At 57.4% G+C, this 25,281-nt stretch overlaps 1 protein-coding gene across 1 annotated transcript; it reads left to right on the forward strand.

The window, feature by feature from the left end:
* Positions 1-704: 704 nt before the first annotated feature.
* Positions 705-23,963, forward strand: PADI3 (peptidyl arginine deiminase 3). The gene is made up of 16 exons (XM_040987974.1): positions 705-796; positions 8,142-8,322; positions 10,135-10,207; positions 12,870-12,931; positions 13,761-13,878; positions 14,661-14,786; positions 15,876-16,054; positions 16,235-16,338; positions 16,423-16,534; positions 17,082-17,189; positions 18,119-18,270; positions 19,278-19,422; positions 19,544-19,646; positions 21,206-21,285; positions 22,382-22,507; positions 23,730-23,963. The coding sequence occupies exons 1-16, from the start codon at positions 705-707 to the stop codon at positions 23,961-23,963; spliced, it is 1,995 nt and encodes a 664-aa protein (XP_040843908.1).
* Positions 23,964-25,281: the final 1,318 nt, after the last annotated feature.

Genomic DNA, 25,281 nt, shown 5'->3' on the forward strand with positions numbered 1-25,281 from the left:
CAGATGAGGAACCGAGGCTCTGAGACAGGTGCATGGGGAAGCCTGGAGTGGCTTCCGAGACTCCTCTCCCCGGAGCTTTTCCTCCCTCCCTGCCAGTGCCTGAATCTCCCCTACCAAGCAACAGACCGAGGTGCCCCCTGGGCATCCGGCCAGGAAAGAGCTGAGGTAGGGTCCAGTTCTGCCTCTAAAATCCCTGGCACTCAGAAGGAGCTGGTGTTTCTTAAAGGGCATGAAACATGTTTTGGATGCTGGCAAAAAAAAAAAAAAATTTTTAATCCAGATGTTGGGCTACACTCCTAACCTCTGCCTTGGAGGTGGGGCCTGGAAATATGCATTCTCACCAGTTTCCCACAACAAGGTGGAAAGAGATTCCCAGTAAACCACCTTGTCTCTGAACTGGCAGAAAGGGATGCCCTGCCACCTTCACCAGTCCCCAGTGCCCTGGCCAGTACCTGTTCCAACTTGTTCTTGCAACAACAAATTAACTCCTTGGGTGCTGGGGCGGGGGGTAGGGAGGGGCAGGTAAAGGTTTAGATGCAAATCTGGGATCCCTTCCAGCCAATCCAGAACTCTCAGCTAGACTGGAGCCAATAGGCTCATCCCCTGGGCTGGAGGGGGCGGGGCTAAGGACTTTTAAAGCATCCCAAGGGGCACCTGGGGCAGTGCTGGGTCTGGTGGCCAAAGCCCAGCGCAGAGCAACCAGCATGTCACTACAGAGAATCGTGCGTGTGTCCCTGGAGCATCCCACCAGCGCCGTCTGCGTGGCCGGCGTGGAGACACTTGTGGACATCTATGGGTAAGAGCCTTCTTCTGGATTCAGGGTGGCCTTGGTCCAGCTGGACTTCTAGACCCCAGCAAGTAGACTTTGGGAATGGGGAGGCTTCAGGACAGAAGGGCCTACGGTGCCTGGTACTAGGCCATGGAGAGGAGGACAGCCTTCTCCATGCCTGGGGCACAGAAGAACACAAAAAGGGGTTTACGCAGCCTTGGTTCAAGACCCACAACAGAGTGTCAACCCTTTTATGAAAAGTCAGTTTTACTTATTGCAGCCCTCGGGCTGTGTCAGGCGCTGTGCTGAGTCCCTTGAACCTAGCCCAGGGAACCACTGTAGGAGCTGGGTGTCCGTCTGACAACCGCGCACTGAGAAGCCATGCCGAGAGCTAAGCTCGCCCCTGCCTGCTCGGAGTACGGGGCTGGTGACAGTGCTACCACCCCAGAAGGGGCAATTTCCTGTCTGGGTTCCATGGCCTTGCAGCATCCACACATTACTCCCCCTACATGGAGGTGGTGCCTGAAGTAAGTCCCTCCCCTACTCTTTCTCCCAGGCAGAAAAGGCAGGTTTGGGGAGGGGCTTCGGACCTAGCTTGGAAGGCGTTCTGAGAGTCTTGGGAGTTTCAGCTCCAGTGCCAGGATGGTGGGTGGTGGCGGCTGGACAGAGTGACCACTTCCACCCCTCCAGCTTTCTTCCCGCACATTCCCCTCCCGTTTTCCCCATGTTTGCCTTTTGGCTGTGGGCATCATCACGTGCGTGGCGAGGTGGTGGGTAGTGTCCCTAGGCCACCATCTCCTGGACATTGTCACGTGTGCACTGAGGAGTGGGAGGGGCAAAGTCACCTGCCCATGGAGAATGTGTCCTAGGTTAAGACGTGGAACTTGGGAATGAACTTGAGTCAAAAGCAGCAGAGAGGCTGGTCTGTGAGTATGGCACGGGAGGGGGTGAGGAGCTGGGCAAGGGAGGGAATGGGGTGTGGGGCAGACCCAACCCATGGGGTCCAGGAACTCCAGCCTGGCTGAGGGTGGGCGGGCAGAGAGGGATGGGAAGGGGCTTTAGCGGCTCCCACAGGAGGGGCCTCCACAGAGACCACACCAGGAGCGGAGATGGGAGGAGAGGTACCTTGCTGCCTGGCGCCGCCTGCTCCAGGGCTGCGTGCCATGGCATGACTCACTTGGCCCAGCTGCTTTGTGCCCGTTGGGCAGATGTGTCTCCAGTTTGACCTGCCCAGGAGGTCTGGGGCTGGCCCCGCCCCCGCACAGCTTTCTTCCTGGGCGGAGGAAGCACTGGAGAGAAGAGGTGCCAGGGCCGCTGCATCCTAGGGAGGCCTGAGCAAGAGGGACCATGTTGCAAATGAAGGTCATGTGGGGCATCTCCATGGGGTGTGGGGCAGGGGCTCTAGCATTTTCTCCCGAGGGACTCGAGGTCCAGCGGTGGTAGTGAGTCCCCAAGTCATACGTTCCTATGGGCATTGGGATTCCTTCAGGGTTTGGTGTGCACAGCAGAACAGTCTGAGGCCCACGCCTTTGGGGTGCCAGTGGGGGCGTCAGGGAGCTGCAGGAGGAGGGGCGGGAGTAGGCGAGGCCACAGCCCCTTCCGGCCTGATGAGTGCCAGTGGGAGCTAGGGCAGCAGGTGTACAAGTTCCCCCAGCCAACATGGTCTCTGTCTCTGCGGTATGGAGGCCGTGATAACTCCAGTGATGGCGCTTGGAGCCTGTGCACGGTGCTCGCTCTCCTGAGCACCCAGCGTAAATGATTGAATTCTCACAATGATACTGTGAAATGGGTACCATCATCAACCCCGTTTTATAGATGTGAAAACTAAGGTCCAGAAAGGCTAAATAAGTCACCATAGGTCACTCAGACACTAAATAGCAGAGCCGGGATGCAAGCCGACCAGGTTGTCCCTGACTTCCCAGGGCTGTCTGTGAATGACCATGTGGCCAGCACCTGCTGGGATGGGCACTCAGGATGGCGACTGTCCATTATCAACATCTTTGTCAGAAGTGTTTAATTATAAAGCAGGGGTGGGGAAGGGGATGGTCCATCTGCTGGCTCATCCTCCAAATGTCTGCAGCGGCAGGGATGGCCAGGCCGAAGCCAGGAGCCAGGAACTCCAGCTGTGTCTCCCATGTGGGTGGCAAGGACCCAGGTACTCGAGCCATCACCTGCTGCCTCCCAGTGCGTACGTTAGCAGGAAGGTAGGACTCAAACCCAGGTACTCCAATATGGAGTGCTACATGCCTGCTGCCCCCATCCTGTCATTACTGCTATACCCAAGCCCTGTGGAGAGCCTCAAGGGTTCTCAGCTCTGCCAAATATGTGATGGCTGGGATGGCCACTGAGCCAGCCCAGGAGAAAGAGAGGTGGAGAAAAGAAAAATTAGTGTGGGTGGAGCATTCAGGGTGGGCTTCCTAGAGGGGGAGCACCAAACCAGAGCCTTGAAGAACAAGCCTTGCCCAGACAGATGGCCTCGCATGGCAGAGGATCAACCCTGCCTTTATGACTACTGATGAGCTGGGGGTGGCCCAGGCTTGCTGTGGGGGCAAAGATGGGGGAAAGAAGAAGGAGGAAGAGGAGGGCATGGAGGTGCCCTGAGCCTGCACAGCATTGCGTGTCTTGTTTAGTCCTCATCTCAACTGGAAGCTTTCTTCAGTTTCTATCCAACAGATGCAAAAGGAGTTCTCAGAGGGTGGAGCCTGATAAGTCTTGTCTGTGAGACACATCTGGACTTGAACCCAACTCTTGTCTAGTTCACAGCCCAGGTTGTTCCCTGCATTCTGCATAACCCTTTCTTCTGTATTTTCTAAAGATTTGTTTTATTTATTTGAAAGGCAGAGTGACAGAGAGACAAAGATTTTTTCCATCGGTTGATTCACTCCCCGAATGGGGCTGAACTCCACCCGGTTTTCCCATGTGGATACAGGGGCTCAAGCCCTTGGGCTTCCTTTGCTGTTTTCTCAGGTGCGTTAGTAGAGAACTGGATGGGAAATGGAGCTACCAAGACTCCAGCTGATGAGCCTGTGCAGGATGCTGGCAGCTGGTCAACCTGCTGCTCTTTCTTGAACTTTGAACATTCAGCATTGAGACAAGCTTCTCAGACTTGGGCTCAGAGTTGGTCCTTGCTGTGCCCCATCAGACTGCAGGCTGTCCCCTGGCAGTGGGCCACAGTGTTGGGCATGGACACTGGCTAGAGCTACTTCAACTGGGCATGCCCATGCATCCTTGGGGCTCATGGGGCTATGACTGCTCAGGCAGCTGAGGGGCCCTCAAAGCCATTCCCTTTGTGACTTGTTGCAGACTCAGATAGCAATCCTTAGGCAGGGACAGACGGTTCAATAGAACAACCTATGGGGTCTCAGACACTAACAGTAGAGCTTGGCCACCCTGCATTTTCCGGAAGGGGACATAGGGGCGCAGACTTCCCCAGGATTGAGCTCCACGACAGGGACAGAGCAAAAGTCTTCCAGCTTGAACCAGCGACCTGTGACTATTTTTGGAAGGGAAATTTAATCACAAGGGTGTAAAGCCTCCCTTGGAAGGGGGGCTCCTGGATAGGAAGACCCCAGAAGTGCCTGCTGTGAGCTGGATGCTTTCAAAGGGGCCAGGCACACGGCAGCCCAGAGGGTCAACCTTGACTTTGGAGGTGTCCATCTCACCCATCAGAGATGGACCCCAGGGAGCAGCACCTGGAAGAGCTGGAAGGCAGGGAGGCACCCCTAAGGTGCTCTGGGCGGGTGTGAAATGGGAGCTGCTGCCACTTCCTGGCCTGGTGCTCCCTTCCTCCCTCTGTTAGCAGCTGTTGCTCACCTGGCAGGGAGCTGGCAGCCTCCTGCTTTGCTCCAGTCTTGACGGTCTCCTGCCAGGCTGCACCTCTGAATTGCCCCAGAGGACTTGGGCAACAGCCTTGGTGCCAGGGGGCTACACCTCAGAATGCTTGATTCGTGAGGAACCTCTGCAGCATGAGATTCCCAGAGACTGCCATGACGCAGCAGGGGTGGCATTGCTACCTTTGGGAGAGCCAATGGCTCCTGTCACCTCTTGCCTGGCAGAGCCTGCGCCGTGGAGCCCTGAGCTTCGATCCTGCACCAGTCACCTGCCCCTGCCTGAGCCACTTTCTGTGCCTCCTCCAGCCTCAGTTTCCCCATTTGTACCCTGAGGGGATTGGCACCTATGCCTTCCTCTCCCTGATTGGAAACTGGGTGCAGGAGCTTCTAATGCCTGTGCAGAGAGCCAGGCCTGCTGTGCCTCCCACTTTCTCTCCACGGCGTGGTCTTTCATCAGGACATCTGCACAGCTGTCACTCCCTTGGCCGGGTGAGGGCAGGCACGGCGTGGGGGCAGGACAGTGGTTTCCTGGACCTGGTTGTAGGGATGGGGACAGCAGAGGCAGGGAATCTGTGGGCCATGTGGGTGAGGCTGGGGCAGCTGGAGTGCCACTCAGAGCCTCTGAATTGGGTCTCTGCCTCCTACGATCCTCACAGGCCAGCTCACTGTGGCCCTTGTGGATCATCCTGTTTCCAGCAATTTCTCAGCTCAGGAGTCTGGTCTTGTCCTCCCAGAGGCTGAGTCCCTGAGCCTGTGATGAGCAAGGATGGGCTTAGGTTTCAGGGAGCATGGGACGGGGCTGGCTGTGAGTCCCGGATCTGTCCCCTGCCCGGAGCCTCAGTCTTAGCATCTGTAAAGTAGGAGATACAGCACAGTTGCAGCATCCCTAATCTGGCAGGCTTGGCACCAGTAGGGGTTCACATGTAAAATTGGGAGGGAGGGTATTTGCATATCCTTAATGAGATATCTTGAAGGTGCATGCCTCATAGATGCCACGTACGCATGGACTGAGGGCAATGTTATGTGGCATTCTGACTGTGACCAATCTCACAAGGTCAGCTGTGGAACCTCACACTTGTGCATCTTGTCAGCGTCAAAATGTTCAGGATTTTCAACCTGCCCACATGTCAGTCAGCTGTGGGAACCACCTGTATCTCCACTGTCCTCATTGTCACAAGAACACAGGGAGAGCAAATGGGGCTGGTGTGTGGGGTGGGAGTGTCACCCAGAGTCATCCCTAGAGCCTTGGGGACCACGGCCAGCATCACTGAACAGCAGCATGCTGGTACAAAGGCTGGGCTGCCGCCGGGTCAGGGACCCCAACCTTAGTAGAGTGGGGCTAAGGTTGCCTGCTTTCAGGTGTTCTGCCGTTCCCACTGGCCTGGGACCTTCCAGGTTGTGCATTGCAGGAACCCAGGCCCCTCTCCACTCTGAAGTTGACCTGGCCAGGGGAGCAGCAGGGCTCTCAGCTGCCTGTGGAGGGACCTGGAAGGACAGCTGGGGGAGGGGCAGCTGAGCAGCCTAACTGGCTGGGGGATAGGGTGGGGCTCAGCCATGCAGGCAGCTGGAGCAAGCACACGGTGCTGGAGAGGTTCCAGATTCTTCCTTCCCCCTCTGTGAGGTCTGGATCTTCCTGTACCTGATGCAGGCTCTCTTCCTGGCTTCTCTTCTCACCCGTTCCACCTTCCTGGGACACAGCCTCCCTGGCTGGGGAGGCTGGACTCTCACCTTCTGCTGCCTCGGTTTCCCCTACAGAGAAATGAGGCACGACTTCCCGGGTGCCTGGTGCGCACACCCACTGTTGAATACAGGCGGATGTAGACAGGCTGGGGTTGCTGAGTCAGGCCCTCGAGGCCTCACACCTACAGAGTTGGGGGGCAGGGCTGCAGGTTGGGCTCAGACTGTCTGCCCCCAGGGCCCTCAGGCGTGTCTACCTTGTTCTTGTTGTATCACATTGCTGTCCCTGATCAAGAACCATTGCTGGCTGCCCATGAACTTGAGAGGAAACAAAAATAAACTCATTACAGCCCAAGTCTGAGCTCAGTCCCCTGAGGTGACACGAGAATACCTTCCCACAATTGTGCCTCCTCCAGGAAGCCTGCCCTGGTTTCCCTGGCCCCCTCTCTTGTCCCACCTCTGTCCTCCTGTTTCTGTCACCCTAATTGACTATAATAACTGCTTCCCCATCCTGGGCCTCTCCTATCTGCCATCGCATTTGAGCCTGGTGATCACTGTGAGGTTGGCCAGGGGAGTATCATTAGCCCATTTCATAGATGGGATGACTGGGCCCGACAAGGCTGAGTGAGTTAGTCAAGATCAACCAGCAGACACATGAGCCAGCCTGGTCTGGAACCTGACTCCACAAGCCCTGGGCTTCCATGGCCTCTGCTGTAGCTTGTTTACCTGACTCTGTAGCCTCGCTTGGCACCGGCCCGGGGTGAGGAGGGTGTGGGTCCATCCGCATCAGGGAGCCTGGCATGGGCTGGACACCCCCAAACCCAGAGAGGGTCTGGGTGGTGTGTGAGTGTGGCTGCAGGAGCCAGAGGTCCTGGATTGGCTCCTGACCTTGCTGCTTGCAAGCTTTACCACCTTGGAGGTTACTTAACCTCAGTTTCCCCATGTGTGAAATGGGTGACAATGCCAGTGCCTTTCTCTGATGCTTACCGAGGGCATTGCATGCTACACTTTATGTCAAGGGACTGAAACAAGGCTGGGCCATGGCAAGAACCACCCCCCCCCCCCGCAATGTTGGCTTCTGTAATGCCCCAGGGCAGGGGGAGCAGCTTCTTCCAGGAAGACTTCTGGGCTGCTTCCCACCTGGGAATCCACCAACCTGAGGCCAACGCCCAGAACCTGGCAAGTGGCACTAGTCAGTGTCAAGTTCCCTGTGGAAGTGAAGAGTCCTGGACAGGGGCAGTGGGAGGTGCACCTGTCCCAGCCCACCGGCAGACTGGGACTCCCAGGCAGGAACGGGTACGGCAGGGCCAGGCCCCAGTGATGTCATGAATCTGGCCACATTCCCCTGGCGATGGAGCAGGCATCAGGAAGACCTGAGTAAGCCTGGCTCTGTAGCTGGAAGCTGTGTGGCTTGACACTTGTGGCTACACCTCTCTGAGCCTTAGCGCCTCAGCTGCCACACAGGGACGATGGGCTTGGCTCCTGGACTTGCTGGAGGAGCAGGTGCATGCAAAGTGCTTGGTGCACAGCAGGTGCTACACAGGTGCAACAATGTCTTCCTCAGGGGAGACCCCAGCCTGTCTTCTCTCCTGCTGTGGAGGTTTGTGAGGGGGACCGAGAGGGCTCCAGGAGACCCTCAGCTGGGTCCTGGCTACCTGGGGAGTTGCAGCAGCACATGCAGAGTCCATGTGAGAGGGTGTGGAGCCCAGGATTGTAAACATGCAGAAACGTTTGTCCAAGAATGTACTGTGAGACTCTAAGGGGCGAGGGTGGTCAAGGAAGGCTTCCTGGAGGAGGGAGCAGGGCTTGAGCAAAGGCTCGGACACCTGAACAGGAGCTGCCTCACCACGTGCTGCTCTTCCCAGGTCGGTTCCTGAGGGCACTGAGCTGTTCGAGGTCTATGGGACCCCAGGTGTGGATATCTACATTGCCCCCAGCATGGAGAGGAGCCGGGAGCGAGCTGACACCCGGCGGTGGCACTTCGACGAGGGGCTGGACATCATTGTGGTCATGAACTCGCCCAGCAATGACATCAATGACAGTCACGTGAGTGGTCCCCGAGCTTGGGGTGTGGTGAGGCCATGACCCAGCTTCCCCAGAGCCCAGAGTCCCCTCTGTCTCCAGAGTTTGGGTGGCACAGTGAGCCAGCTCTTGGGCCTAGAGCTGACAGCTGGAGTCTGAGTTGCAGCTCTGCAGCCTGTGCATGCGCACTGCGTCCCCAGTGCCTCCTACGGGCTCACAGAGCCTCTGCTTGCCCATCTATGAAGTGGGGATACTCAACACACCTCCCTCTGTGCTGGCGTGGAGTGGTTCCTTCACTCTGCTCCACTCCTGCTCCTTCTCTTGTGTCCCAGGTGGGCTGTGCTGGCCTCGGCATCCCTGTCTGCAGGTGGAAGGCTGACCGGGGACTTGCTACTTAGAAAAAGGAGAGAAAGAGGGGCTGGGGGAGAAGCCCCTTCCCAGGCCATGTCTCCCGATGGTGCTCACTCCCCACTCACCCACCTCTTCCATAGTCTATAGATTTAAACCATAGGAGCACGGGAGACATAGGTTTAAACCATAGGAGCACGGGCCGGCCTTTGAGCTTGGCACAGGGATGAAGGGAGGAGGGCTCCCGGTGTGTCTTCCTCCATGTCAGCTGCCACGTTTTTGCAAGGGGCCAGGTGCTGGGTGGCCATTGCTCCTTCGGCCTCACTATAGTCCTCAGAGTGCGGGGAACTGATCCCCATTCTCCAGGAGAAACCAGGGATCAGGACCCTAAGCCAAGGATGGGAGAGTCGGACACCTGCTGGTACCCACCGACACCTGCTTGACACCTCTATGACGCCCGCCCAACACCCACCTGACACCTGCCTGATACTCACCTGACACCCGCCTGACACCGCGACACCTGCACCTTTGACACCCTGGCCGAGACATGCCTGACACCTCCTGACACCACTGCTGCACCTGCCTGCCACCTGCCCCACCGGATACCCTCCTGACACCCACCTGACACCTTCCTGCCACCCACCTGCCTGACACTCACCTGACACTCACCTGTCTGACCCCAGCCTGATACCTACCTGACACCCACCCACCTGACACCCACCTGCCTGACACCCACCTGCCACCTGCCTGACACCCATCGGACACCCAGTAGACACCCACCTGACACCCACCTGCCACCCACCTGCCACCCACCTGCCTGATACCCACCTGCCACCCGCCTGACACCTGCTTGACACCGGCCCGACACCCACCTGACACCCACCTGCCTGACACCTGCCTGACACCCACCTGCCACCTTCCTGACACCCATCGGACACCCAGCAGACACCTGCCTGACACCTACCTGACACCCACCTGCCTGACACCTGCTTGACACCCACCTGCCACCTGCCACCTGCCTGACACCCATCGGACACCCAGCAGACACCCGCCTGACACCCACCTGACACCCACCTGCCTGACACTCACCTGACACCCGCCTGACACCTGCTTGACACCCGCCCGACACCCACCTGACACTCACCTGACACCCACCTGCCTGACACCGGCCCGACACCCACCTGACACTCACCTGACACCCATCGGACACCCAGCAGACACCCGCCTGACACCCACTTGCCACCCACCTGCCTGACACTCACCTGACACTCACCTGCCTGACACCAGCCTGATACCCCACCTGATACACACCTGACACCCACCTGATACCTGCGCCTGACACCGAGGCCTGAAAACAGAAGTGGCCCAGGGAAGGCTAAAGGAAGAGTGTGTTGATACAGAGAAGTTCTTGAGACCGCCCACCCTCGCCTCAGCCCTGGCCCCGGGGGCTCTCGGCTCCTCCAGGCCTGCTGACCTGTCTCTCCACAGGTACAGATTTCCTATCACTCCAGTCACGAGCCTCTGCCCCTGGCCTGCACGGTGCTCTACCTCACCTGTGTGGGTACGTCAGGGGCCTTGCCGTGGACGGGGAGGGGTGGGGGTATCTGGGAGTGACACCGAACAGGGGCTCTTTACTAAAATCCATCGAATGGCAAGTCAATCTTTATTCTCCAACCTGAGTCTTCCAGTTCCCCAATGCCCACATCCTCCTGGTGCTGAGCTGGGCTTGTACACACACAGAGACCCGTGTGTCCTCTTGCTTTGCCTGCACCTGGCTGCAACTGCACTTGCTTTCCCAGCTAACTCTCTGCAAACTGACTGTGAACTCCCTGCAAGATGATTTCAATGCTGGAACACTCAGGGAATAGGAAATGAGCATGAGTGCTATGCTGAAGGCTCCAGTACGGAAAGTGTCACTACGCACGAACAGACAGGGAGTTTAAGCAGAGGAAGGAAAACTGCAAGGGGCAATGGAGACGCTTAGAAGTAAAAAGCCTAGTAACCAAGACAGAAAATACTGCTGAGCTCAGCAGTAGGCTGAACACACTGAAGAAGGAACAGGGAAAATGAATGAGAAGTTGATAGATGCTACCCAGCCCGAGGGTGCATTTGCTGCACTTGTCACAGCGGTTAAGGTACCACTCGCACCTGGCCCCGTCCTGCCTCTGCTGCTGACTCAAGCCTCCTGCACCCCGAGACAGTGGGTTAGGACCCAGTAGTTGGGTTCCCTGCTGCCTGCTTGGGAGACACACAGCATTTAGGAAGTGAGCCAGTGAATGCTAGATCTCTCTGGGCCTGTGTCTATCTCTATCTTTGCTTTTCAAATTAAAAAAAAAAAAATTGTTTCCTGACTGAAACACAAAAAGTAAACAGATCAGAGTATCAGTCAAAACTCACTAAAATCCCCATCGCAAGCATAATGTGATTTTTGTGTTACTGCCCGAGAGAGAGCGAGAGGGAGCACTCCCACCCTCTGGTCACTCCCCACCTGACCACAGTGGCCGGAGGGTCAAAGCCAAGAACCAGGCCTTCAAGACAGGCGTCCGTGTGAGCGGCAGGGACCCGGCACTTGGGCCATCTCTGCCACCTTCCAGAGTCTGCATTAGCAAGAAGCTGGGATGAGGAGCAGAGCTTGGACTCGAACCCAGAAAAGGAAGTGGGCATCCTAACCGACAACCAGAAGGACGGATGCCTAGCCCCTGCACAGGGTTTTATCTTTTAATTTTATTTTTAAAGGATTTATATTTATTTATTTGCAAAAGTGACAGAGAGAGAGAGAGCCGGGGAGAGAGTTCTTACATCCATGGGTTCACTCCTCAGATGGCTACGACAGTCAGGGCTGGGCCAGACTGAAGCCAGGAACCAGGAACTTGTTCCCAACCTCCCACGTGGGTGTAGTGGCCCAACCCCTTGGGCCATCCTCTGCTGCTTTCCCAGGCATGTTAGCAGGGAGCTGGATCTAAAATAGAGCAGAATGCTGGTGTTGCCAGCGGCAGCTTAACTCACTATGCCGCGCACTGATTCTCATCAGGTGCATTTTCTTTTTTAAAAGATAAATAAATCTTTCAGAGATGTATTCTTCATTTCTAAGTTTTAATTGGAAAGGATAAATCTTTCAGAGATTTATTCCTTTTCTCTATCTTTTTATTGGAAAGGCAGATCAGATTTATGGAGAGAAGGAGAGACAGAGAGAAAGATCTTCTATCTGCTGGTTCACTCTCCGAGTGGCTGTAACGGCCAGAGCTAAGCCAATCCAAAGCCAAGAGCCAGGAGCCTCTTCCGGGTCTCCCATGCAAGTGCAGGGTCCCAAGGCTTTGGGCCATCCTCCATTGCTTTCCCAGACCATAACCTGGAAGCTGGATGGAAAGTCCTCGCACTATCTGGGACCTATCATGTACATTTTACATGAGTTTTTGAAGACCCCTCATGAAGAGGAGACACCCTGATACAACAAAGGATGAGCAAAAAGTCAGACTATGACCTGGGAGTGGACATTGTTCTGCACATGGCTGGCCTGGGGTGTGTTGAATAGGGAGAAGGAAAAAGACCCAAACGTGGAAATTGTCAAAATTTTAAATAACATATAGAAGAGAAAGCCCTTGAGAATGAAAGATGCTGGATGGGGTGAGACCAGGACCCTGGAGCCGGAAGCCCCTGCCCTGGAGGGCAGGGTTCCAGCACATGGAGAACCATTGGCATGAAGTTGGATGCTTGAAGGCTCCGCTTGTAAATGTCTCCCCAACTTCTAAGGAGGAGTGGAGGGTGGGACTCAGCGGGTGTGAGATTCAAGTTGGGATTCAGAGAAGCACCATAGCCAGGCAGTGTGGCAGAGCCCCAATTCACACCCGTGTCCTCGATACTATGCCATCCTCCAGAGGAGAGTGTCACACCCCCCGGAATGTCTCATAGTCCTGGTCTCCAAGTAAGATCCCACAGACAGTGAGGGCTGTCAGTGGCACACAAAAGAGAGAGGCCTCCAGGAAGGCTTCCTGGAGGATGCAGCACTGGGCGTGGGCCTCTTCTCTGATCTTCCTTCCTCCCCGAAGGCCTCTTCCCCATCCTGGGGAGAGGGGCCACAGACACCCCAGCCGCTCCCCCCGCCCCAGGCTGTGTCTCCTGGCGACGCCTTGTCTGGCCAGGCCCTGACAGGTCCTGAAACAGGACAAAGCAGCTGGAGCCTCAGCCTCTCTCGGATAGAAGTGCCCACTGCTTCCTCCCTGCAGATATCTCACTGGATTGCGACCTGAACTGCGACGGCAGGCACGATAGGGCCCTTGTGGACAAGGTAGGTGTCCCTGCCTGGGCCCAGGAAGGGCAGTGGGGGGCCTTCCGCTACAGGCTGGGTCAGGAGGGTCAAGGATGTGACAAACAGCCCCCTGCCCCCTGACTGACGCTGAGGCCAGGAGAGCTGAACAGGAGCCTGGGGTGGCCCCAGATTGTCTTGCAGCAGGAGAAAAAAAAACTGGTGTGCAAATGAGCAGGCATAGAGGTCCACAGTCCTGGGTGATGCCCGAAGGTCAGGAGTGACCATGTGCCAATAAAACTTTATTTTCGAAAACAAGCATTGGGCCAGATTCGGCTCATAGGCCATCATGTGTAGAAACCCTAACCCAGCTGACAAAGGATATCTACCAAGTGTGAAATCTGCAGAATTTGGGGGTACATCATGGTGGCACTGATGTACTGGGAGTTCAGTGGGGGTGGCGAGAGGAGGAGGGTGGGTCCAGGAAGGCTGAGTGAGAGAGAAAGCTCTGGAAGGAAGTGTGCTTGAGCTGGACTGCAGGCATGCTGGAGGGAGGGCATTTCAGGTTAGGGATCAGCATAGGGCCATGGCGGAAGGGGAGAGGAGGAGGAAGGGGCATGAGCGGAGGCGTGGGTCTCACGTTCCAGAAGAGAAGCAGGGGAGGAACAGCCCAGACAGCCACACAGGCCACTGGACTTGATGGTGTGGGCCATAAGGAGCCATGGCGGTTCCTGAAGCGGGCCGGGAGGTATCCCTCTGTGACAGGGACACAGTCTCAGAGGGTGAGAAGGCTTAGCCGTCGGGCCGGGGGATGGGAGGGGCGCAGGTCTGGGTTGAGCCCCCATGGTCAGCTGGGCATTGCCGTCGGCAGCGGCAGTGGGTCTGGGGGCCCGAGGGCCATGGCGCCATCCTGCTGGTGAACTGTGACCGGGACGACCTGAGCTGTGATGTCCGGGACAACTCCGACCAGCACGTGTGCTGCCTGGAAGGTGAGGGGCTGAGACCGGGGGCTGCCTGGGTGTGTCCAGGGTCCCTGCTCGGGTAGCTGCCCAGGGTTTCCAACCCACAGGTGGGGCTGTGAAGGCCAAGCCGGGCTGCCACATCTCGATGTTGCTCAGAGTACATCTTAGGGTGACGACCAACCCTCCCCAATGTGACCAGAACCAGCAGTCACTCATACTGGGGCAGAAACTGGCGGCCTCACCACGCTCTTCTTCCTGGACAGTGGACAAGGCTCACACTGTCTGAGCACCTGCCGTGTGCCTTCCCTTCCCTTCTAGTATAATTTGCCAAGCTGGAGTTATCCTCACTCCATGTTAGATGGGGATGCTGCAGTTTGGAGACAACCCCTGTTCCACCTGGCCCCAAATCGCCAGGCATTTCTGGCAGGCCCCGACCTGAGCACCCTCTGGGGGTGGGAGGTGGAATAACACTTGCCCTTTGCTGGTCACCGCCCCAACCCTGGCTAGAGACCAAGACCCTCCCCATGGGACCCCCAGGCGGCCCTCGCACCTGCTACATGCCAACCTCTGGTCTGGGTCCTTGCACATCCTACATGTTGCCAGGGCAGATGAGAACATGTGGCTCACGGCAGGCCCCACAGGTGCCCCGCATGTCACGCAGGTGCGTGTGTCTGGGATTTGCTCCAGTGGAGGAATCCAGCACTTCCCGAGTAGGCTGGGAGCCCCGGGTCTCAGCTGCCCTAACCGAGGGGCAGGTGCTGGAGTCCAAGGCCACCGCCCTGAATAGTGCCTCCTGCTTGGCTCTGCAGACCTAGAAGACATGTCTGTCATGGTCCTGCGTACCCAGGGTCCCGCGGCCCTCTTTGACGACCACAAGCTTGTCCTGCACACCTCCAGCCATGATGCCGAGCGTGCCCGGGTCTTCCACATGTGTGGTGAGTCCAGGCCACCACCCACCAGGGCCATTCCACTGTGGGCAACTCTGCACGGGCTCCAGGAGAGGCCTTGGGGGTGCCCAGGAAGAATACTCTGAAATGGGGGTCCTGAGCCCCATCAGGTGGGTTCCCCAGCTCAGCTAGAAGGTGTCAGATTGGGTGAGTGAATCTTGAAAAATACAGCCAAAGCATATTTGAAATTCTTGATATTGAAAAAGTCAAGTGTGTTTAAAGAACCAGTGTCAGGAGTCCCCATTCTTCCGGCTCCGTCTTCACGTCCTTGTGTGCACGGCAGCAGTGCAAGGCCGGTTCCACATGCGTGGGCTTCTGCCCTGTGAACTTCAAGGGGGTGTCTCCTGAAAATGCAACTGACATGCGTTGTGCTGGGCCAGCGCTGAATCAGAAATACAAATGAGACACCCGTGCACAATTGTCCATGCGTGTAGGGCTTTTCTCCCAAAGATTAATTGATTAAGAGGCAAAATTACAGAGAGAGAGAGAGAATCCTTCCATCTGCCAGTACGCACCTCAGATGGTCGCAATGGCCAGGGCCAGGCCAGGCCAAGGTCAGGATCCTGGAGCTTCATCCCGTAACCCTAATGGATGCAGGGTCCCAAGGCTTTGGGTCATCCTCTACTGCTTTCCCGGACCATGAGCAGGGAGCTGGATGGGAAGTGAGCAGCCAGGACTCGAACCAGTGCCCATATTGGATGCTGGCATTATAGGCAACAGCCTTACCTGCAACACCACCACACTGGCCTCAACTTGTACATGTAGTTTTATCAGCAGACTACCTAGAAGTGGACTTTCGGGGTAAGGGGCAAGCACTGCTTGTTTGGGTACCACTAAGCTGCCCTCCAAAAAGAGCTGAGTACCCATGTAGGAAAGGTTGACTGTGCCCACACTGGACACCCTCGCTAGCTGTGCCCATGCTGGCTGCCCTCCTAAGCCATGCCAGGTTGGACACAACACATCCCTTTGTCAAGGAGCGGGTGCAAAGAATACGTCATGAAGGCCTCACACGGCTCTCTGCACCCCCCGGCTCCCTGGGCCTGACAGGCAGTCACGGCCACCTCGGTTCCCCTTCAGGTCCCGAGGACTCGTGCGAGGCCTATAGGTGCGTACTGGGCCAGGACAAGGTGTCGTATGAGGTGCCCCGCTTCCACGGGGATGAGGAACGCTTCTTCGTGGAGGGCCTCTCCTTCCCTGACGCCGGCTTCGCAGGACTGCTCTCCTTCCACGTCACACTGCTGGACGACTCCAACGAGGTAGGGGCTGGCCAGGGCCGAGCGGGGTCGCAAGGCCTGGGGCCACATGTGGCAGGGAAGGGCGCCAGATGTGCCACCCCCGCTGGGTAATGTCCATCTTGCAGAGAAGCCAGGGACTTGCTGCCATGAGAACAGAGGACTCCGTGTCCAGTGCTCTCCCCCTGCCCCATCTCCCCGCAGGACTTCTCCGAGACGCCCATCTTCACCGACACAGTGGTGTTCCGGGTGGCACCGTGGATCATGACACCTAGCACCCTGCCACCCCTGGAGGTGTATGTGTGCCGGTGAGTCCAGGGGATGAGGGGGCATCCGTCCCGGGGAGAGGAGGCCGGCTCTGACCCTGACGCTGTCCCTGGGCTCACCCGCAGCGTGAGGAACAACACGTGTTTTGTGGAAGCGGTGGCTGAGTTGGCCAGGCTGGCTGGCTGCAAGCTGACCATTTGCCCCCAGGCTGAGAACCGCAATGACCGCTGGATCCAGGTACCTACGGCCTCCGGACAGGCCCAGCCTGGACGGGAGGGACTCTGGAATGAGGCGGGCTGGGTTTGGGTCCTGGGCTGTGCAGCCAGTTGGCTCTATGTCCTCAGACTTGTCTGCTCCTTGCTGTTACCTTCTGTCACCTGGGTGTGAAGAGCTCCTCTGCATGGGCTGGTCACCGAAGCTGGTCGCCTCCTAACCCAGATAGCTCAGCACTGCCCTGCCCCGACCCCTCACGACCACAGGGGGAAGGCAGAGGTCCTGGCTGGTTCCCAGCAGCTTCTTTATCTCACTGAGACCACCCAAGGTCCTCTCGTATCTACCCTGTCCCAGCCCAGCCAGGGGATAGCCCCAAGGTCATGTCCATTTTCTCCCTTACTCTCGGCTTTGTGACCCTAGGCAAGTGCATGCTCTCTATGAGCCTGCAGCCCCTCCCCTCATCAGTTGGCATCAGCCCCCTGTCCTTCCCTCTCCCGCCCCCCACCAGGCAGCTCCTGTGCACAGCACGAGGGGGAAGCTGTGACCACCCATGCCCCACCTTCCTTCGCAGGATGAGATGGAGCTCGGGTACGTGGAGGCGCCACATAAGACCTTCCCTGTGGTCTTTGACTCGCCCAGAAACGGCGAACTGCAGGACTTCCCTTACAAACGGATCCTGGTGAGGACCCTGTCCTGGGGGCCAAACAGGGCATGAGGGCACAGGGAGGGGTTGTGCTGGGAACCCGGCTCCCTGGGGGTGAGGGAACAGTCGCCAGCATGTGCACAGGAGAGATGTAATTACATTAGCCTCTCGCGTTCTGCTGAGTCTGTTGGCCTGGAATGCAGGTGCAGCCAGGCAGCCTGGAGCCTTGCTCACTAAATCCCTGGACGGCAGAGGCAGGGTGGTATGACTGGAAGGAACCCAGGCCTTGTTGCTTGCCCACAGGCTGGGTGACACTGCCTGAGTTGCTTTCCCTCCTGGAGCCTCTTGGGGGAACATGTGGGTCACCCCGGGCTCATGGTGTTTTTGCAGCCACTCTTGCCGTGACAGGAGCTGCAGGGAGAGAGTGGGTCTTGTTGCCCATCTAAAGGCTGCTAACCTGGATCCCTGGCAACTGCTAACCCTGGAGTGGATGGAAGGACCCTCCAGCTGTACCTGGTCATTGGGGGAACCCCATTCCTTCTGGGGAGGACACTCCTTTCCTGAAACCCAAAGACTGGGGCTCAGGGAGCGTCTGCAGTCTCAGGGTCCCAGCCTCAAGACTGGCTGACGTCAGGCTGGGTGTGGCTAAGGGCGTGGCCATGGTCTCAAACTCCATGTCTGATGGGGGGCTGCAGGGAATCCCCCATGTCAAACCCTGCACCCTGACGAGCACCACCACCTTGGAAATCAGCAGGGCCAAGAGCCCAAGTGCATCCTGCCCATGGCCTCTGTGCTGGGGTGGTGGCCTATCGAACAGGCCAGGTGTCTGCCGGCCTCCATCTGCCCCTCCTGGATGCAGCCACTCCTCGCGTGGGATGAGGGAGCTCGGAGCCCAGCAGTGGGCTTCGGGGTCTCCTGTGACCCCCTCCACCACCTGACTTAGTTGCCTCCTCGTCCCTCACCAGGGTCCAGATTTTGGCTACGTGACTCGGGAGCCACGGGACAGGTCTGTGAGTGGCCTGGACTCCTTCGGGAACCTGGAGGTCAGCCCCCCCGTGGTGGCCAACGGGCGAGAGTACCCCCTGGGGAGGATCCTCATTGGGGGCAACCTACCGGGGTGAGAGAAGGGCAACGGGAGGGAGGAGTGCCCAGGGTGCGGGTGTTTAGGGGGGTGAGGGACCCCTGCACCCCTCCAAGGGAATCGAAGTGATGGATGAAGCGGTAGCCCTGGGGCGTCCCCCCTCCCAGCACTCCCCTGGGAGTGTCCAAGGACCTATGAGGCTCTTAAGCTCTGTCCTTCCATCTCTCCCAGAGAGGGTGAGCGAGTTTATGACTTGGCTTGGCTCTGCTGATTCTAAGTAGATGGTGCTGATCTTAGTATCTGTGGGTTCGTGGTAATAAGAGAAGCTTCCATTCCCAACAGTCCTGGGAGAAATGCCAGTGACTCAAGGCTCATTCATATTACCGTGTGAATGACTGAGATCAGATCTTTTCCAGAACGCAGGAGAAGGGGAGGTAGGAGATCAGAGAAATGTGACGCAGTTACCCAGAACAGTGGATTCTGCGCCGTTCATCACAGTGCACAGTGGAGTGGCCCGAGACATTGAGACCCAAGGCAGCCTTAGACTCAGGCGAGAGGTGGCCCAGGGTGAAGCCTTGGAGGGGACTGGGAATCTGAAACATGATGCTTCAGAGAGGACAAGTGTGGGCCCTGCCATGAGACATTGGCAGAAGCCAAAGCAGAGCAGAGGGGCTTAAATACGCATGCATACAGTGCTGGTGCTGGGGGACCCTGCCCACAGGACAACCCAAGGAGTAGAGAGACAGGGCAGAAACTCAAGGAAGAATTGCCTGGCTGTGGGGATGAGGCCAGGGGTGAAACCCACTGGGCTCTTGCCTGGATGTGACAGACCTATCCTGGGTTTGTCCACGTGGAACCCACCTGATGGGATCTTAAGATACTGCTGTTTGTTGTCAGTTGTTTGTTGTCTTTCCTGCTGGCAGAAGGAGTGCATAGACTGATGCGTTTTTTAAAAAAATCAGTTCTTGCAGAGCTCGGCAAAAAGTGTCTGCCAGCTGTTTTCAGTCTGATGCCTCTTTTTTTTTAACCCCGGTGATTCCTAGGTCAAATGGCCGCAGGGTCACACAGGTGGTGCGGGACTTCCTCCACGCCCAGAAGGTGCAGCCGCCCGTGGAGCTCTTTGTGGACTGGCTGGCTGTGGGCCACGTGGATGAGTTTCTGAGCTTTGTGCCTGCTCCCGATGGGAAGGTGAGGATGTGGGGTTGCATCAGCGACAGCAGCTGAGCCACCCCTTCCTCCCTCCTCGACAATGCCCTCCTAGGGACCATGCTGTGGCCAAGAGCTCAGCCCATATCTTCTCCCCACACAGGGCTTCCGGATGCTGCTGGCCAGCCCTGGTGCCTGCTTCAAGCTCTTCCAGGAGAAGCGCAAGTGGGGCCACGGCAGGGCCCTCCTGTTTCAGGGCGTTGTGGGTAGGTCCCTTGTCACTGCTTCCTTGCCACTCACCTAAGACTTACTGTGGTTTGAAAGAGGGAAGGATTTTTTTTTTTTTTTTGAGAGTAGACACAGAGAAAAGAGCAAGAAGTGTCAGCATCCCCAGTTTACCCTCAAGTGCCCTCAGTGCCTGGGGCTGGGCTAGGCCAAAGTTGGGAACCAGGAAAGCAGCCCAGCTTCTCCCATGTGAGGGCAGGAGCCCAGCCACTGGAGCCATCACCACAGGGTCTGCAGCAGCAGGAACTTGCAGTCAGATATCACAGCTGGGTATGAAACCCAGGTGTACTGACATTACCAGCAGGCGCCATAACCCTGGTTTAAACACCAGCTCCAGCATGGCCAATATATTTTTAAAGATTTATTTATTTTTATTGCAAAGTCAGATATGCAGAGAGTAAGCGAGACAAAGAGAAAGATCTTCAATCTGTTGATTCACTCCCCAAATGGCTACAATGGCTGGAGCTGAGCCAATCCAAAGCCAGGAACTAGGAGCCTCTTCCTCTGGGTCTCCCACATGGCAGGAACCAAAGGCTTTGGGCCATCCTTGACTACTTTCCCAGGCCGCAAGCAGGGAGCTGGATGGGAAGCGGGGCTGCTGGGATTAGAACCGGCATCCATATGGGATCCCGGCACATTCAAGTCAAAGACTTTTAGCTACTAGGCTACCGTGCTGGGCCCCAGCATGGCCAATTTTAAGCAAGGCTGTCCCCCAAATTAGATGCCCACCAAGACTCCTGCCCCTGCTCAGTGGGCTTTGCCAGCCACCATTCCATGGGAAAGAGCCAACACAAAGCAAGAAGCAGGTGGTGGGTGACAGACACAAGGTAGACATGGACAGAATGGAGACATGGCTGGCTCCCTGAGTGTGGCACCAAGGCAATGTACCACATCCCCTGCTCAGAAGGACCCAAAGCTTAGGGCTTCATGTCCTGTGATCCAGGTCCCCAAATCCTAATAGTAAGTGAGCAGTGCCTGCTGGGGGCTTGGCGCCTCGGTCTCCCCCGACTCCCAGTGGGAGCCTAGGCACAAGGACAGTCAGGCTTGGGCCCTGCTGCTCCAGCCTCACTGGGCCTTGTGGGTCAGTGCCCTGTTATGCCTGAGAATGAGATGCTTAGGGGCCAGTGCATGCAGCTGAGACTGGCCCATCTGTCTGCGTCCACCTGGGCAGCTGCACATGTGTGCACAGCCTAGGGAGTCCTTCTTTGCCCAGCTAAGGCCTCAGGGTGGCTGTGAGCACCCTATTCCATGTCCCAGCCTCATGACTTAGGGCAAATCAGCTGACCTCTGACTGGTGAGATCCAGTGAGCCCCTGGGCATGGGCAGCAGCTCGGGGCCTTCTTGTAGGAAGAGCCTCATCCTCTTTCCCACCCCCACTCTTGCACGCTGGCCCAGCAGAGCCCTGACAGGTGATGCCCAAAACCTCTCATCCCCCGCATCAAGGTGCAAAAAGATGAGAGGCTGTGACCTTGGCCTCACTTCTCAGGCTGCCCTCTAAAGTCCCCCCACCCCCAGCTCCGTGTACCTCTCTCTTTCGCAGGTGACAGGAGGGCCAAGACTATCTCAATAGACCAGGTCCTGTCCAATAACAACCTCATCAGCTTTAACAAGTTTGTACAGGTACAGGGGCGAAGGGCTGGGGCAGGCATAGAAGCCTGAAGCTTGGAGCCTAGGCAATCTCAGGTTGAGCCAGGCCCAGATAAAGAGGTTCATGCCTCCTCTCTGGGCCTTGGAGAAGTGAAAGCATGAACCCCACCTGGGTGTGGAAAACAGGTGGCCAAGAGCAACTGGTGCAGGGCTGAGCCCAGGTCCCTCGGCCAGTCACAGTCCTGGAGCTGGGAAACTACAAGGAGGCCATGTGACAGGTCAGGAGGCCGCTGACATCAAGCAGCCTGGAAGGGTGGCCTCTGCCCCAGGAGGAGGCCGAGGAGGGGGTGAGGGAGGAGCAGGCTGAGAGTGGGTTTTCAAGGTGGTGCTCACAGGAGGCTTGGCTGTGGCGTGAGCAAAAAGTCAGGGAGCCAGGCGGCAAGGCTTGGGGCCCTACCTGCTGGGCTGACAGTGGTTTCATTGAGGAACCACAAGGGAAGCAGCCAAGCTGGGGGCGCGATGGGGAGCAAAGAGCTGCTGGGTGACAACTGTGCTCAGTGACATCCCAGCAAAGCTACCGAACAGGCTGTGGATTGTGCAGGCTTAGGAGCCTGAGGTCAAGGAGGACACTGGCCTTTATAAAGAGGCTGGGGGAGAAAGAAAAGGTGGAAATGGAGGGGGGAGAGAGAGATGGAGGAAGAAAAAGAAAGGAGGGAGGAAGACAGAGAGAGAGGAGAGAGAGGAGGAAGATGGCGGGAGAGAGAGAGGAGGAGAGAGAGATGAGAAAGACGAGGGAGAGAGAGAGTAAAGAAGACAAAGAGGGAGAGACAGAGAGATAGAAGGAGAGACTTGGGGTCATCAGCACGTTGATGAGGCTTTCAGCCCCTAGACTAGGTGAGGTCCCCAAGGAGCAAGGGCTCTGGGGGGTCCAGGCTGGAGCATCCTGTGTGGCCCTGGCGGTGGCCTGGTGGGCAGCATAGAGGACCCAGGGTAGTGTGGTAGGGATGGCTGCTCCACAGGCCCTCAGCCATCACCCCTCTCCTCAGCTGCACGTGCCCCTTGGGGACCCCCAGCACTTGCTGGTGGGCCCTCCTCAGCTGTGCCCCCACCCCTTCCCTTCTACCCCCAGAGCTGCATCGACTGGAACCGCGAGGTACTGAAGCGGGAGCTGGGCCTGACTGACCGTGACATCATTGATATCCCCCAGCTCTTCAAGAGCGAGCGCAGAAAGGCCGTGGCCTTCTTCCCCGACCTGGTGAGGATGCACCCAGCGCTGGGGCCCTTCAGCCAGAGCTCCCAGCCCCAGTCCCCAGCGGGAGCAAGCTGTTGGGATTGCACTGGCTTGGGGGCAGTGAGGGGAGACAGGGATGGAGAGAATCAGGGTGTGTGAGGTGCCCAGCAGAGGGGCCACTCATTGGTTGAGCGCCATGGCTGAGCCTGGTCCTGCTCACAAAAAGCTCCCAGGCTAACCCACCAAGGGGCTAGCTTCTGAGCCTCTTTGAGGCAGAGTCTCAGCCATCTCTCTTGTAAGATAAAGTGGGCTGTGGTTTGGGGGTGCCTCTGTCCTAAAGACAAGATTGGGGTGTCCAGGAAGGCTTCTCGAAAGAAGTGGCCTTAGACAACATCTTGAGGATTTGGCTGGGGGCTCTCAACCTTGTGCACACCTGGGGCCATGCACCTGGGGTCCTGATGGCGCCGGTCTGAGGATCCGCTGCACCTCAGGGGGCTGCCTGGTTCTACTCCCAGAAGGACTCAGCTCATGTTCACTCAGAGCCTAGAGGCAGGACGGGGTTAGGGGGAGGCCATCAGCCTGCCCTTGCTTCAGCTAACCCTCTATCCTTCCTTCCCCTTTCTGGCTAACTTGGCCCTCTTCTTCCTCCCCGCTCGCTGGAGTTGCTGTGTAATTAGGTGCGCCCCACCCCCACTCCCCGGCCTTGCAAGAGCTTGTGCAATGGTTCAGGCTTTGGTGTTGGCAAGAGACAGAAGCCACCCACAAGGTGGGGGAACGGGAGAGCTTAGTAAGACCCCAGGAGGCCAGAATCGCCTGTCAGCTCTGTGTTTGCATCACTCCCTCCTCCCTCCCTCCCCCTACCCTGCCCTAGTTGACCTTTCTCTGCTGCTCCATCCCTGGGGACACACAGGACCATAACCACACCTTGCCGGTCCTGCACAAGCAGTAGCTGATGAGAATCGCCAGGTCCCCAGAGCCAGAATCTGATTGGCCAGTTTTGAATCCGCTGTCCAGCACTGTCCAATCAGCTGTGGCCTAGAAGTTTGGGCTACCTGGCACAGAGCTGAGAAAGTCCTTGGGAGCGCTGCAGGTGTTCTCAGAGGTGTTTGGCTCCAGAGACCCTTCCCGGGTAGGACAGGGCAAGGCAGGGTAGCGCAGCGCTGTCTGAAGGACGAACTAGTGCAGCTTCTGCCCTGAGGCAGGTGCTGGAGGTGGGAACTGATGGGTAAAGTCTCTCCTGCTTCAGGTGAACATGCTGGTGCTGGGCAAGTACCTGGGCATCCCCAAACCCTTCGGGCCCATCATCAACGGCCGCTGCTGCCTGGAGGAGAAAGTGAGGGCGCTGCTGGAGCCGCTGGGCCTGCACTGTGTCTTCATCGACGACTTCACCCCCTACCACATGCTCCATGGGGAGGTGCACTGTGGCACCAACGTGCGCCGGCAGCCCTTTGCCTTCAAGTGGTGGCACATGGAGCCCTGAGCACCTTGGCTTGGCGCCCCCCCCACCTGGGGCAGTGGACCTCCAGCGACCCCAGAGTTACAGATGGCTGGTCCTGCCCGGAAACCTCTTCCCTGAATGCATCCGCACCTGCTGCCCGTTTGATTCTCCGACTCTAAACCTCTCAGGCTTTCTCGAAAGAGGGACCTTATTTCCTGTGGATCCTTGGGACCCTTGCATGGGGAACCCTGCCACCTCAGGCACCCCAACCCACTGGCAAGTCCTCTATTTGGGAACAAATTCATTTTGGGGTCTTGAGTCTGCTTTGGTTTGATTGCTTCCTGCTTTGCAGGTAAATGAGCCCAAAGTGAGACCCTTCTACCCTATTCAGGAGGACGTCTGCTTAACACTGCCCCTTAGAGAAGGAGCTGGGGGTCCCTTTGGGTCCCCATGTAGTCCTGGTTTCCAGGCCAAGCTCCTGACTAATGCTTCTGCCCAGCACAGAATGACAGTAACCCCCTCTCAGCCTGACAGAGTCCCATCTCCAGTCTGTGTGGCTGAAAACCCACCTGAGGTTCCTCAGAGATGGAAGGATGCAAGGAGACGCTGGAGATGGGGAGGGCCACAGACAAGGGTGCAAAGCATCTTCCATAAGCCACAGGGTGGGCCCCAAGAGCCGGCTCATGGAGACTAGCCTAGGCTGTGGCACCTGCCCGCACAGAAGAAAAGGCCTGGTCCAATAGGATCCGAAGCCCTCTGCAGAGCTCTGCCACATCCTGCCCTTGGGAGTGGGGGGCCCATGTGATGGGAGGGGTCTGGGAAGAGTCACTCGGGGTGTGTGGCCTAGGGACCAGGGAGGGGCTTGAATGTCCACCCCTGTGTGTTCTGTGAGAGACCAGGCCGGCCGCACTTCCATCCTTGGCAAATAAACATAGCACCAGATCTGGGGTCTGGGTCCGCTCTCTGGGGGTCTAGGGCAGGTAGTCAGGATTGAGGCGTTTCTTGCAAGGATGTGGGGCTCACATCTAGCAACACTATGGGCTTGCCTCGTCTCCATCACGGGATGGGCCAGGACTAGCCCAGACCGCATGAGCAAGCCTGGGGACAGGGTGCTGGTTGCCATGCAGGACCCAAGCCTGGGTTGTAGCTGGGGGTGCTCTGCAGGCAGTGGGGAGCCCATGCATGTGAACCTTGCAGGATGCCCTTAGCTGTACTCCTTCCTGCCCCCAGGGACCACCTCCAGGAGCCCTGCTTGCTAACTCCTCGGCCCACCATCCCACAACCCCCTGGTCTCCTGAGGTTCCCTAAAACAGGAACATTTCAGGTGTCCAGGGAGGAGGTCCAAGGAGGTACTCCCTGC

The sequence above is a fragment of the Ochotona curzoniae genome, unplaced genomic scaffold (assembly GCF_017591425.1).
Source record: "Ochotona curzoniae isolate NIBS_2020 unplaced genomic scaffold, NIBS_Ocur_1.0 contig_4792, whole genome shotgun sequence".
Lineage (NCBI taxonomy): Eukaryota > Metazoa > Chordata > Mammalia > Lagomorpha > Ochotonidae > Ochotona > Ochotona curzoniae.